The sequence below is a fragment of the Bos indicus genome, chromosome 11 (assembly GCF_029378745.1).
Source record: "Bos indicus isolate NIAB-ARS_2022 breed Sahiwal x Tharparkar chromosome 11, NIAB-ARS_B.indTharparkar_mat_pri_1.0, whole genome shotgun sequence".
In the NCBI taxonomy this organism is placed as follows: Eukaryota; Metazoa; Chordata; class Mammalia; order Artiodactyla; family Bovidae; genus Bos; species Bos indicus.
In genome coordinates this window covers 104501863-104515418 of record NC_091770.1, presented here as the reverse complement: position 1 = coordinate 104515418, position 13556 = coordinate 104501863, and the positions used below count along the sequence as shown (strand labels likewise).

General features: G+C 51.8%; 2 protein-coding genes across 2 annotated transcripts in view; one reads left to right on the top strand and one right to left on the bottom strand.

Annotated features, from left to right (window-relative positions):
- The window catches only part of BRD3 (bromodomain containing 3), a 37412-nt gene extending 34720 nt beyond the window's left edge, over nucleotides 1-2692 (top strand). Inside the window, exon 12 of the mRNA XM_070799657.1 lies at nucleotides 2456-2692. Within this exon, the coding sequence (XP_070655758.1) occupies nucleotides 2456-2526 (71 nt within the window). The 3' untranslated portion in view covers nucleotides 2527-2692. The remainder of the gene's footprint in view (nucleotides 1-2455) is intronic.
- An 87-nt stretch (nucleotides 2693-2779) lies between these two features.
- Nucleotides 2780-5261, bottom strand: BRD3OS (BRD3 opposite strand). The gene is made up of 2 exons (XM_070799659.1): nucleotides 5148-5261; nucleotides 2780-4512 (listed from the first exon to the last, which is right to left on the bottom strand). Exon 2 carries the CDS (start codon nucleotides 3911-3913, stop codon nucleotides 3659-3661), a length of 255 nt encoding a protein of 84 aa, XP_070655760.1. The 5' UTR covers nucleotides 3914-4512; nucleotides 5148-5261; the 3' UTR covers nucleotides 2780-3658.
- Between the last annotated feature and the right edge of the window lie 8295 nt (nucleotides 5262-13556).

Sequence of the window (13556 nt, the reverse complement as noted above, 5' to 3'; positions counted from 1 at the left end):
GAAATGACGGGACCTCACCGAGGCAGGGGCTGGGGGTGGGGCTGGGGGCGGCCCAGCCGCTTGTCTGAGGTCGCGTTCTTCCCAACAGCCCTTCTGGATAGATCAGGGCACCAGCTGCTGGCGTCCTAACAGGTGGTGGTTCTAAAAATCCCTAACATCCACTTGGATGCCACCAACCTTGATGGCTGACGAGCCCTCTGATGGGGTAGAACTCTGATGAAATGTGCTTGGGGGGTTGCCATTTTTCTGACTGCCGCTGATTCTGACCTTTGGTGAGTGTTGAGCCAGTTCATTCAACTTTTCATTGTAATAAAAATATAAATGGATTTTAAACTTGCCATTTTTTTTTAAAGCTGCCCTGTTTTTCAAAGGTGTTTTCTAAACAGATCTTTAATGGAGTAAAAACTGACTTTAAGGACTTAGTGCACGCTGGAAGGTCTTGAAGCAGGATCTCATGGGCGACAGGCAAGAGGCACAGGTCTGGGTGACAGATCCGAGCCAGGGGGCTGGAGGTGCTGGGAGCTGCCGGGGGTGCCCTCCAGCTGCCAGTGGGGAGGGTCGCCCTTGCCAGCCACTCAGCAGGGGACAGGGGGCCCCAGTGCTGGGCGCAGTGGGAGCGGTTCCTGTCCGCTGGTTTCCAGGTGTGAGAGGGGTTCTCAGCCGCCTCCCCTCCTTTCCTCTGAAAGATCTGCTGGCTCTGATGCTGCCGGAGAGCTGAGCCATGTAGGTCAGTGGTTTTTTTTTTTTTTCCTTAGGCTTTCTGTCCAGACTCAAAACTGATTTCCGAGTTTTGGGGGGACTCCCTCCACCCCCTGACGTCAGCCTATGGGTGTTTGCTGTTTTCATTTCTCTTGTGTTGGGCAAGTGAAATTGTTCTAGTTTTCCTAGAACTAGAGGGCAGCCCGTAGAGGTTAGGAACCGTGTTCAGTGGGTCGCACCCATGCAGGACTCGAAATCGTGGCTTTCAAACAGTCTCCCCGACCCCTGGGGGCCGAGGGGGTGGCTTTGGCCGTGAACTGAATTCCAGAAACCCTTGCTCACTCATCTTGCTTACAGACTGTTAAGATGCGTTTTCTTTTTTGTTTGCTTTTTGTTTTTGTTCTTTTGCAACATTCACATCTTTTACAGTTTTGGTGGGGGGTGGGGGGGAACACCGCCCACAATAAAGGCTTCGTTACATCCAGCGTAGCGCTGTTCCCTGGCATAACACTTCCAGGAAGTTTTCCTTTTTTTATATTTAAAATGTTACTTTTCTGTATGATGTGCATGCAAGTTTACCGTAACTTTTCTTAAACTTTTTAGTGCCGTTTCTAGTATATTCCTGTAAATGTCAGTTACTGAAAATGAGTCCGATGTAAGTAGTTTTAGCTTGTCTACTGCAGTGCTGGCCTCATCACGACAGAATAGAAGTGGTAGAAAGTACTGTTTCTGGTGATCATGGACCCTTCTCCTGGGGCATTTGTTTTGTTTTCATAATAAAAGAAGAAAAAAAAAAGAGGCACCGTCTCTGCTTTCTGGGCTCCCAGCGCTCCCCTGGCTGGCGTGTGATGGGGGAGGGGGCCCTCGTTTTAACATCATGTAGTTCCTGGTGGGAATGCCCGGAGCGTCCCAAAGGGGTCTCAGCCGGCCCAGTGGCTGTGGTCCTCAGCCCGGGTTGGGGAGGCCCCAGGACCTCGGGAGCCCTGTGTGATGCCTTTTCAGGCCAGTGGCTGCACAGCGGCTGCTCCCGTGGCTGACCTGCAGGCACCCCACCCCACCCCCCGGCCTGGTTATCTGGCGCTCCCACTGGGCCCTCCATCTACACTAAGGTGCTTCCTGAGACCACAGGCATCCAGTGCTCGTCCGCTGGCCCGAGGATGTTTCCGAGAAACTGCATCGGGCAGTGTACATGCTGAGGTTTCTTCCAGGCGGCCTGGAACCCGGCAGCAACAGATCAAGGAGGTGTCGAGACAAGTGCGGGTTCTGACACTGTTTTCAAATCGTGACTGTTGGAGCCAGGCCTTGCAGTGGGGTGCTGTCCAGGCCCAAGGCCACCCTCCCCTGTGTTCCCTTGGCACATGTCACCCAGCCTGAGTTCCCCAAGGTCAGGGACTGAGCACATCTACCTCAGTGTCCCAGCCCCAGCGGGGAAGGCCAGGTGCCCAGGCCAGCTGCTCACCAAGCAGCTCAGTGCCTGCTCTCCTGTCCTTGCCACCACCTCTGTGACTGCAGCTGACCAGCCATGGCCCATTCCTCGGTCAGTCTAGGAACAGGCACAGGCATTCCAGCTAAGTCAGAACTTTGCTTCCTTCCTGAGCTGGACTTAAGTCGGAGGACTGCAGAGAGGCCTCTCTCCTAGGCGATTCCAGTGTCCCGGCGCCTGGACGGGCGAGCCTTTACTGCTCAGGCCCGACTCTACAGGAGACAGGCTTCCTCTTCATCTCCGGGAGCCACTTAAAGGAACTCTGTCTTCCAGGCTCCCGGCCGGAGGCGGCAAGAAAGCCGAGGCTCTATCAGCAAGAACCAGGCCTCTGGCTGGACGTGTGACCGTCGGGGAATGCAGTCTGACCCGGCCTTCCCCTCTGGATGCTGTCTGCTGACGAGCTTGCATACCTGCACGAGGAGCCGCGCACACGGAAGCCCTGGGTGCGCTGTGTGCATGCCGGCAGGACGGTCTCTGCCCGCCCACGGGCTCCGCAGAGCGCTGCCTGCCCTGCGGTTCTTAGCAGTTGTTCGGCGTTAGTGTTTTAACAAAAACCCTGGAAGCCAAGGCAGGATATTATGAACAAACAGATCGAAATTTGGAGTGAGGAAGGAAGGAGCCTCCTGAAGGAGATTTATTTAAAAAGAAAATTCAGCTTCGGCAAGACACCTCTGCATTCACCTTGCTACCCAGACTTTAATTACAGCAAATCCCTTAAAATGACTCATAAACCTGCCCACACGGGGGGCCAACACACATCAAACACTGCAGGTGGCCGGGGGCTGCAGCCCGGAGCAGAGGCCGAGCTGCTGTCGGCTGAGAGCCTGCCTGTTTCAGCTCTGTGATTAAACCTGAGGTCACTTAGCAGCTGATGTGTCACTTCATAATTGGGGGCTTCCCCTCCCTAAGTAAAAGGATGCCTTGACCACAGCCCCCAGCATCAGGGAGCTAGTGCAGACGCCGTCACAGTGCATCGCGGGCGACAATCGCTTTGGTAACGACTCAAACTCAAGTGCCACAGAGCTCCTGCTGAAATGCTGCTGCCAACGACCTGTTCAGGGTAAAACCACTGTGGTCCCGCTGATGGATTTCTGATCCTACATGACGCCAATTCACTTTTTTTTTTTTTTTTAAGATTTGACCCATTCTTCACCAGGCAGGAGGGACTACTAGAGAGAACCTGTAAGAATGTGAAAAGGTTGTGTGTACCTGGGGTATCTCTCTCGCGTGACTTACTTGGAAGCGTGACCAGGACAGCATAGCTGGGCCTAGGCTGTGCTTGCAGCGCCTGCAGGGTCAGGACGGGGTCCAGAAGTCCACCCATCACCCCGACTGTGAGTGGGCGGGGTGCCACCTCTGGGGTTTGGGGGCTCTTCTATCACAGCTCAGCCTTCACATTCCCTGTCAGAATCTCCCAGTGAGGGCTAGGGATCAGCAAGGCGGCCTGGTGCCTGGGCTCAGATTTTCACCCCAGAATTACATTATAGAACAAAACTTGGACTGCCCCGTGTCCCGCGAGACCTCCAGCTTGTTTCTGTCCCGGACGAGGATGGCCTCGTTCCCGTACTGTGAGTACCACATGCTTCGGCTCCTGCTTAGGTACGTCCCGGGCAGCGCGGATGCCAGCTTCTGCTGCTGCTGTTGCCAGATGAGCAGGGAGGTGTCCCGGTACCGGAGCCGGGCGTAGCTTTCAGACAGAGCTTTCTCTGCCAGGGGGACGCGGCCACTCATCACTGGCCAGAACCTCCCTGCTCCTGGGCTCCTGCACAGCAGCCACCTGCTCTGCACTAAATGCACTAATGAATGAGCTTTGCAGCAGCTGGGCGTGAGGATTCCTTTCTTAACTTAATGGTAACGAGGAACTCAGGCCATTTGCAGGCAACACCCTTTATGAGGGCTCTTGGTGAGGAAACTGGAGAGGCGTCTCCAAGCATTCTGAAGACAGCCAAGAGCCACGCGTGAGTCGGCAGGCAGGTCGGCGGGGCCCCGGCCGCAGCGTGTCCCCGTGACGGCTGTGTGCTCTGTGTCAGCTGTGCCGATGACAGGGACGAGGCTCTCACCGAAGGCAGGACTTGTCAGGTGCCCACTGCGAGTCTGACGCCGTGCCTCAGACCACTGCCTCTGAAGGCACACGTCCGCTGTCCTGCATGAGAAGGCATTGTGCACTAGGCCGAAACTGACAGCAGCTGCCCTGAGAACTGCCCTCCTGATTTGTGCCTGGGTCAGCTTTCAGCAGCACAGAGGCGGTGCGGTCCCTCCCAGGGGTGTGGAACCAGCTTTTTGTGCAGGGCTTCCTTCTGGCTAGCCTTCAGCTCCTCCGCAAGGTGAAGCTACAAAGAAACCAACCTGCCGTCAGGTGCAGGGAGAGGAAAGGACGCCGGCGGTCCTGGCAGGGCTTAGGGCACGGGATCCTTCTTAACTCTTGGGATCAGAGCCCTTAAGCCAAGCCACCCAGCCCCATGCTCCCACTATTTCGGTTGCTCCCCGGTGACGCAGTGAGCTTGGGTTTAAGAGGCAGAAGGATGCCTCATCCTAGTTCTTCTGTGAACTACGGGGGTGGTGCTGGGGAAACCCCTTGCTGGAGAGCTAACGTCCAGGGAGAGCTGAGAGAGAAGTTCTAAGAATTTGACGGGGCGCAGAAGGAACCTGCCCACGTTGGTACCCACCCAGCGCCCCCTTTCTCCTCCGAGCAGCCGGGAGGGCCCTGAACCCGAAGGAAAAATGACGCCAGGGGAAACCCGAACAGGGCGCATCCTCAGTAGCCCCAGCCCGGCTCTCCCAGCCGCGCAGTTCTCCCTTCCGTGCGGCCCGCGCCCCCGTCGCCCAGCCGCGTCCTCGCGACCCGCTGAGCCCCCGCGGCCCCGCCCACGGCGCGTCCCCACCGCCTCCCCAGCGTCCCGGGCGCCCACTCGCCCGGAGGCGCCCCGCAGCCCCCTGTGACCCGGCCCGCGGCCCGCCCGGTCACCTGGCCCGCGCCCCGGGTCGTCCTGCCCCGGCCACCCGCGCGGCGGGGCCTCGGGGACGCGCAGGGCGGTGCCAGCGGGCGGCGGGGCCGCGTCTCCATGGCAGCGCCGCAGGCATGCCGAGCCGAGCCCTGAGGCCAGGCAGGCGGCGCGCCGAGCCGGAGTCATCGATGGCTCCGCGGGGCGGGGCCGGGGGCGGGGCTTCCTGCTCGAGCAGAGGCTGCAGCGGGAGCCTGACCTCCCACGGTTCCTGCTGGTCTTTGCACCATATTGCTTGTCTCTTTGTGTGGCTGCTTGCGTACTTCTGGGGCTTCCCTTGTAGCTCAGTCGGTAAAGAATATGCCTGCAGTGCAGGAATCCTGGGAAGATCCTCTGGAGAAGGAAATGGCAACTCACTCCCGTATTCTTGCCTGGGAGATCTCATAGACAGAAGAGCCTGGTGGGCTGCAGTCCATGGGGTCGGGCACGGCTGGGCGACGAACACTTACTCGCGTCCTTCTGCCACTGCTGTTGCTGTCGCTCCTAGCATTCTTGCTCCTAGTGAGCGATACCGTTATTTTGTAATAATTACATGTTGTTCTCAGTCTGGGCTCCCACTCACCCCTGTCAACCAGCCGGGCCAGGTCCCCATTCTTCCGCACCCGGCCTCCAAATCGTATTCCAGTAACACGCTCCTTTCGTATCTTCCCCTTTCCTTACTGAACTTTCCTTACTGAGTTTTATGGTTTCTGGCCACTCCAGTACTCTTGCCTGGAAAATCCCATGGACGGAGGGGCCTGGTAGGCTGCAGTCCATGGGGTCGCTAAGAGTCGGACACGACTGAAGTGACTTGGCGGCGGCGGCGGCGGCAACGCTAACTAAGGAAGTGGACAGAAGGGACGTTCATCGAACACTGAGCCCGCCATAGGATCCACGTTCTTGACGTTCTTTGCAAGGACACAGAACATATACAGAAGCTGATCACGAGCCAGACCATAGATTAGTTTCAATACGTTTCAAAGCATTAAGTCCTACCTGGAAAGGGTCACAGGAAACGTAGTCTATAAAACAGCAATAAAAAGGCAACTAGAAGAAAACCCATATATTTGATTATTTTGAAATATATTCTCAAGCCCACTCAAGGATACCAGAAAGCAACCTCTGAATTTCTTATGGGTCAAAGAGAAACTCACAATACAAATGTTAAACTATTTTAACGGAATGGTGATAAAAATACAATATATCAAAATTTGTGGGATGCAGTTACAATCACTCCTGGAGGGAAGTTTAGAGTCTAAAATGCATATACAAGAAAATATACATATATATGGTGTGTTTGTGGCGTATATGGAAGCTCTGTGTTGTCTTTGCAATTTTTCTGTAAATCTAAAACCGTCCCAAATTAAAGTATAAAAGCTTATTTTTAAAATTAGTGAAAAGGAAAGTCACAGAGGTGAGAAAATTAATCTATATCACTGATGAGGGACTTAGTCAGGGTCCTGCTGGAAGACAGAAGTCACACCAGTGATTTGACCAGAGAGAAATTAATAGAACGGATTGCACATTAGGTACAAAGGTGTTAACAAGGTCACTTGTTAACAAGGTTAAAATAAAAACGTCTGAAGTATCTCAAGGTGGTAACTTCAGGAAGCAGAGGACCAGAGCGAAGCAGGTGGAATTGTGAACATTTGGGAAGTCAGAGGAGGAATGCCAAAGAGCTGCAACTCAGGCTTTCGAGGAGGGGGCGCTGGCCGTCGGAGCTGGTGTCTCCCACCAAGAGGAGGGTCCCAGCAGGGCGAGACCCAAACCCAGAGGATGGGGTGCCAGCCAGCCACTGGCCCGAGCGGCAGCAACAGGATGAAGTGGACTTTGTGCTCGCTGGAGAAACTGCAGACTGGATTCAGCTGCTGCTTCAGGAAAAACACGGGGAATCGTGGCCCAGGGAGCTGCCAGCTGCCGGCAGGAAGCAGAGACGAAGAAGCAGGTTCCTTCTCTGCTTCGGCTTTCTGTCTACCTCCAGCGCGCTCTCCTGACGGATCCCACTGGTCCCTGCCTCACGACGCCGGCCGTGAAGGCTGTTTAGATCGATGGTTCAAGGCAAAGGCTTATGGGCACAGGCAAAACCTTCCTCACTGGCATCTCTTTATTCAGCCTCCATCCACAGGTTTCTACACACATTTGAGCTTCCATATAACAAAAGCAAATCAGACAAAAACCTAACTCTCCACTTCTGCCTGATACGATGCGACTATCTTTCATACGAGAGTGGAACTGTCTCACCATCAACAGACAAATGGATAAGGAAGATGTGGTGTATACATACTCAGTGGAATGCTGCTGCCACCGCCGCTGAATCGCTTCAGTCGTGTCCGACTCTGTGCGACCCCAGAGACGGCAGCCCACCAGGCTCCCCCATCCCTGGGATTCTCCAGCAAGAACATTGGAGTGCGCTGCCATTTCCTTCTCCAATGCTACTCAGCCATAAAAAAGAATGAAATTATGCCATTTGCAGCAGCATGGATGGATCTAGAGACTATGATACTAAGTGAAGTGAGCCAGAGAGAGGAGACAGATATCATTTGATGTCACTTATAATAACCTCAGACACGAGGATGACACCACCCTTATGGCAGAAAGTGAAGAGGAACTCAGAAGCTTCTTGATGAAGGTGAAAGTGGAGAGTGAAAAAGTTGGCTTAAAGCTCAACATTCAGAAAACGAAGATCATGACATCCGGTCCCATCACTTCATGGGAAATAGATGGGGAAACAGTGGAAACAGTGTCAGACTTTACTTTTCTGGGCTCCAAGATCACTGCAGATGGTGACTGCAGCCATGAAATTAAAAGATGCTTACTCCTTGGAAGGAAAGTGATGACCAACCTAGATAGCATATTCAAAAGCAGAGACATCACTTTGCCAACAAAGGTCCATCTAGTCAAGGCTATGGTTTTTCCAGTGGTCATGTATGGATGTGAGAGTTGGACTGTGAAGAAGGCTGAGCGCCGAAGAATTGATGCTTTTGAACTGTGGTGTTGGAGAAGACTCTTGAGAGTCCCTTGGACTGCAAGGAGATCCAACCAGTCCATTCTGAAGGAGATCAGCCCTGGGATTTCTTTGGAGGGAATGATGCTAAAGCTGAAACTCCAGTACTTTGGCCACCTCATGCGAAGAGTTGACTCATTGGAAAAGACTCTGATGCTGGGAGGGATTGGGGGCAGGAGGAGAAGGGGACGACAGAGGATGAGATGGCTGGATGGCATCACTGACTCGATGGACGTGAGCCTCAGTGAACTCCGGGAGTTGGTGATGGACAGGGAGGCCTGGCGTGCTGCGATTCATGGGGTCGCAAAGAGTCAGACACAACTGAGCGACTGATCTGATCTGATCTGATCTGATACGTGGAATCTAAAAAACAAATGATACAAATGAATTTATTTACATAACAGAAATGGAGTCACAGACATAGAAAACTAATTTATAGTTACTAAAGTGGAAAGGTGGGGAGGGATACGTTAGGAATTTGGGATTAACAGATACTACTACACATAAAATAGATGGACGAGGACCTGCTGCATAGCGCAGAGAGCTATATTCAATGTCTTGTAATAACCTATAATGGAAAATAATCTGAAAAAGAATATACATATATGTATATGCTGAATCAGTTTTCTAATACCTGAAATATTGTAAATCAACTATACTTACATTTTAAAAAATAAGGGAAAAAAAAAAAAGAGCGAGACTGTCTTCTCCCCAAATGAGAAAGTACAAAGTCCTACCAGTGATGGTGTCCATTTCTGGGCTAGGTTAATTACTTTTCCTGTTCTGCCTCCTTCTGTCTGAATATTCTTTCAGCTGAAACTAAATTGCGAAATTAACTTCCAACACAACTGTATTGAAAGTCATAAGGGAAGTGAGGAAATAGAAGAAGAGCTGGGTACAAATATGTGCATACTTTACAGGCAGGCGGAGATGTGAATTGTTACTGTGCTTGTTTCTGTAACAGTCAGAAGGGGTTTCCTTTGCCTCCAGCAGCATCTCAGCTGGTCGAGGTTTGTCTAGTGGGGTGACTTATACCTGCATTCCTGAAGGGCACTAACTCTCAAGTGTCCTCCTGTCCATCTGTCTGTATCTACTATCTATCTATCCATCTCATCTATCTCTCTATCATCTACCCATCTATCTGTCTATCTCTATCATCTGTCTGTCTGTCCATCTGTCTGTCTGTCTGTCTTTGGTGACTACAACTTTCCGTGAACTTTGCTACTGCTAGTAGAAATACTTACATGCTCGTGCCCTGGGGAGAAGCCTCTGGGTTCTCAACATAGTTCTTCCTGCCCTCAACCTCAATGTGAAGCAATGACTCACCTCCTCTTTGGTATTAGGGCTTCCCCACCCCAGTTGGCTCTGATTGGTTGGTATCAGGAGGCCCAGATTTAAGCGGCAGGCTCATCTTCCACATCAAAGAGCCACTGATGTTCTCCCCGAGGGGTCTTCCTCTCTCCGCCCCCCACCCCACCCCGAGAACCCACCTTCCAAGCGTCAGAGCTCAGAGATGTGGGCAGAGTTAGAACTGACGTGAGGCGTTCTTGGAGGGCCTCTCCCAGCTCCCCCCTTTGGTTCCTGGCCGCCTGTGGTCAGGCTGTGGGGGAGACAGGCTTGTCTCTCATCCTCTGTGCATCTGATATCGAGCACCTTCTCTGCACTGGACGGGCCTCAGAGACGTGTGTCCACCAGGAATACAGATATGATCTGTGTCCTCTCTGAGTCCATCCCTGGGCTCTTCTTCAGATCTCCTTGTCACCAAGCTCCCAATCCTTTTCTTCCCAAGCCCTTGACCATCTGGCCAAACCAGTAGCAACCGCTTGAGAACCAGTGTAGGTCTATGCAATGGAGGACTATTCAGTCATTTTTTGAAAAATGAAATACTGATACATGCTTCAGTATGGATGAATCTTGCCAACAGTATGAAAAGTGAGACAAGTCAATGACCAAAGACCGTCGTATGATTCCATTGATCTAAAACGTCTGGGACAGGGAAACCAGGGAGACCAAAAGTAGATCAGTGGCTCCCTAGGGCTGGGGATGTGAGAATTGGACCATAAAGAAGGCTGAGCACCAAAGAATTGATCCTTTCAAATTGTGATGCTGGAGAAGACTCTTGAGAGTCCCCTGGACTACAAGGAGATCAAACTAGTCAATCAGAAAGAAAGTCAAGCCTGAATATTCATTGGAAGGACATACTTTTGCCTCCTGATGCGAAGAGCTGACTCATTGAAAAAGACCCTGATGCTGGGAAAGATTGAAGGTAGAAGAAGAAGAGGATGAGATGATTAGATAGCATCACCGATTCAATGGGCATGAATTTGACTGAACTCTGGGACACAGGAGAGGACAGGGAAGCTGGGCGTGCTGCAGTCCACGGGGTTGCAGAGTCCGACGCAACTGAACAGCAAAGGCTGAGGCACAGGTTGGGAGAGAGTGCAGGGCAATAGCTAATAGGCTCAAGGTTGCTTTTTCTTCGTTTTGAGGTGGGGTTTCCGGGGTCTTTTTGAGGTGTGCGGGCTTAAATGCCCATGGAATCTTGGTTCCCTGACCAGGGATTGTGCCTGCGTCCCTTGCATTGCCGAGTGGATTCCTAACCACTGGAAAGAAAAGTGAAAGTGAAAGTCAGGTCGCTCAGTCGTGTCCAACTCTTTGGGACCCCGTGGACTGTAGCCCCCCGAGGCTCCTCCATCCATGGAATTTTCCAGGCAAGAGTACTAGAGTGAGTTGCCATTTCCTTCTCCAGAGGCTCTTCCCCATCCAGGGATCAAACCCGGGTCTCCCACATTGCAAGCCGATGCTTTTACCGTCTGAGCCACGAGGGAAGCTCCTAACCCCTGCACCACTGGGGAAGTCCCTGGGATTGTATTTAAGGAGGCTGAAATGTTCTAAGGGGCTTCCCTGGTGGCTCAGACGGCAAAGAATCTGCTTGTAATGCAGGAGACCCACGTTCCATCCCTGGGTCGGAAAGATCCTCTGGAGAAGGAAATGGTGACCCACTCCAGTGTTCTTTTCTGGGAAATCTCATGGACAGAGGAGCCTGCTGGGCTACAGTCCATGGAGTTGCAAAGAGTTGGACACGACTGAGCGACTAATACTTTCCTTTCACTGGACATGTATCGTCATCAGAATGCGGGGATGAACTGGGGCGTGTTCACACAAAGGACTACTCACCACAGTGAAGAGAAGTGAACTCGAGTATGTACAGAAACACGGCTGAGTCACAGAGACAAAGTGAATGAACCGCTTGTCAGGTTCTGACGCTTGACCTGGCCCTGGTTATGTAGGTCCTGATGCCACAGTTTTGCAGTAAGCTGCCCCTTCATGTTTGATGCGTGATCCTGTAGGTCAGATTTCACAAAAAGTTTTAATTTTTAAAAAGTGAATTACAGGTCATGAAAAAGTGATGCCTACTAGTCCCAGGCATCATGTTATTTCACCATAAATATGTCCTGTTTTTTTTTTTTTTTTTTTTTAGTCTGTAGCTGTACTGTGTGACTTACAGGGGACTATATCCTTGACCAGGGATCAGAGCCGTGCTCATAGCAATGAAAATGTCAAGTCCTCACCACTGGACCGTCGCCCGGGAATTTCTTGTTGGTGTTTTTATACAGAATCACGGTAACGGGGTCACATGCTGGTGTAACAACTCTTCACCAATATCTAACATCTGGTCAGTGTTCATGTTTGCTGATTATCTGATAAATGTTGTCATGTGTTTAATTTGCTGGAGAGATGATCCGAGTATTTGGTTCCCTGTCTCTTATACCTCCTTTTTTTTTTCTTACGCCTCTTTCTGTGCTGTGCCTGCCGCTTTCTCCCTAGCCATCTAGTTGTTGAAGACACAGATCGTGTTTCTGCAGCCCGTCCGCATCCTGGATCTGGCTGACCCGACCCCCTGGCGTCACTCACATGTCCTGCTTTCCTCTGCGTGTTCTGAAAACTGGCAGGTGGCGCTCAGCCTTGGTCAGACGAAGGCCTGACTTGTCAGCGAGGCTGCTCCACGAGTGGTGCTGTGAGCGCCCCAGCACATCCTGAGACAGGAAGGGCCACAATGGACGCTTCTCTCTCAGCGCTCGCATTGACTGCCGGCCTTGGCTATGGGCGGCCTGACCTACTCATACAAAAATCCCCCCGGCTTTCACGGGATAACTTTACCTGCCCGGAATGATCGTAACCGAGGTCCGTTCCTCACTAAGGATTGCAAATCAGGGATCATCCAATTCTAGTTTTCCTTCTGCCTCTGTTTTCTGGAATTCTCCTGAAGGAAGAACTTTCTTCATCGCCTCTTTTTAAGTTTCTATTTATTTACTTTTGGCTGTGCTGGGTCTTCACTGCTCTGCAGGCTTTCCTCCAGCTGCAGTGAGCAGAGGCCAGTCTCTGCTGTGCTGCTCGGGCTTCTCGCTGCGGTGGTGTCTCTTGCTTGCGGAGCACAGGCTGTGGGGCACACGGGCTTCAGTTGTGGTTCCCAGGCTCTTGAGCATGGGCTCAAATAGCTGCGCTGCAAGGGCTTAGCTGCTCCGGGGCACGTGGCGTCTTCGCGGACCAGGGGCCGAACCTGTATCTCCTGCATTGGCAAGCAGATTCTTTACCACTGAGCCACCAGGGGAGCCCCTTCCTCAGCTCTTGGGTTACCCCGAGAGGCAGAATAAGTGCTGTATCCTTTCTCTCTTTATTTTATTTTTTTAATATAAATTTATTTATTTTAACTGGAGGCTAATTACTTTACAATATTGTACTGGGTTTGCCATACATCAACATGAATCTGCCACAGGTATACACGTGTTTCCCATTCTGAACCTCCCTCCCACCTCCCTCCCCATACACCCTTTCTCTTTATCAGTTCAGTTCAGTTGCTCAGTCGTGTCCGACTCTTTGTGACACCATGAACCACGATGGAATAATGAACTGGTGCTCTGCCAACTTCCAAAGGGATTTTTTTTTTTAAGTCAGGGATTTAAAAAAAATATTATCAACAGGACCTCCTGAATTTGAATGCATTTGATGTCTTTCAGTGAATGGCCTTCATTATGTATTTGATTCTCAAGATTTTCCACGCCTGGCCAGCAGGAAGCCAAATTTCTGGCAGGGCCACCGCTACCCCCCTCCAACCCTGTCCAGACGCTGTGGGCAGAGGCCTCTCTCGAGCTTCCAGAGACCCCCATCTCTGCCTCCATCTTCCACGTCTGGAAGACCCTGGCCTCCCCACATCTCCCTGTATGTGTCCTGCACGTCTCTAATAAGGACACTTGTCCCTGGATTTAGAAAATCCGGGATGATCTCGTCTCAAGATAGCTAATTACATCTGCAAAGACCCCGTTTTGCAAATAAGGTCGCAGTTTGCAGACTTCGGAGTTTGACGTGACGGTGCTTTCAGGGCCACCAT

Coding starts and splice junctions, on each gene's coding strand:
- BRD3OS (XM_070799659.1), bottom strand. CDS start 3,913: ATGAGTGGCCGCGTCCCCCTGGCAGAGAAAGCTCTGTCTGAAAGCTAC.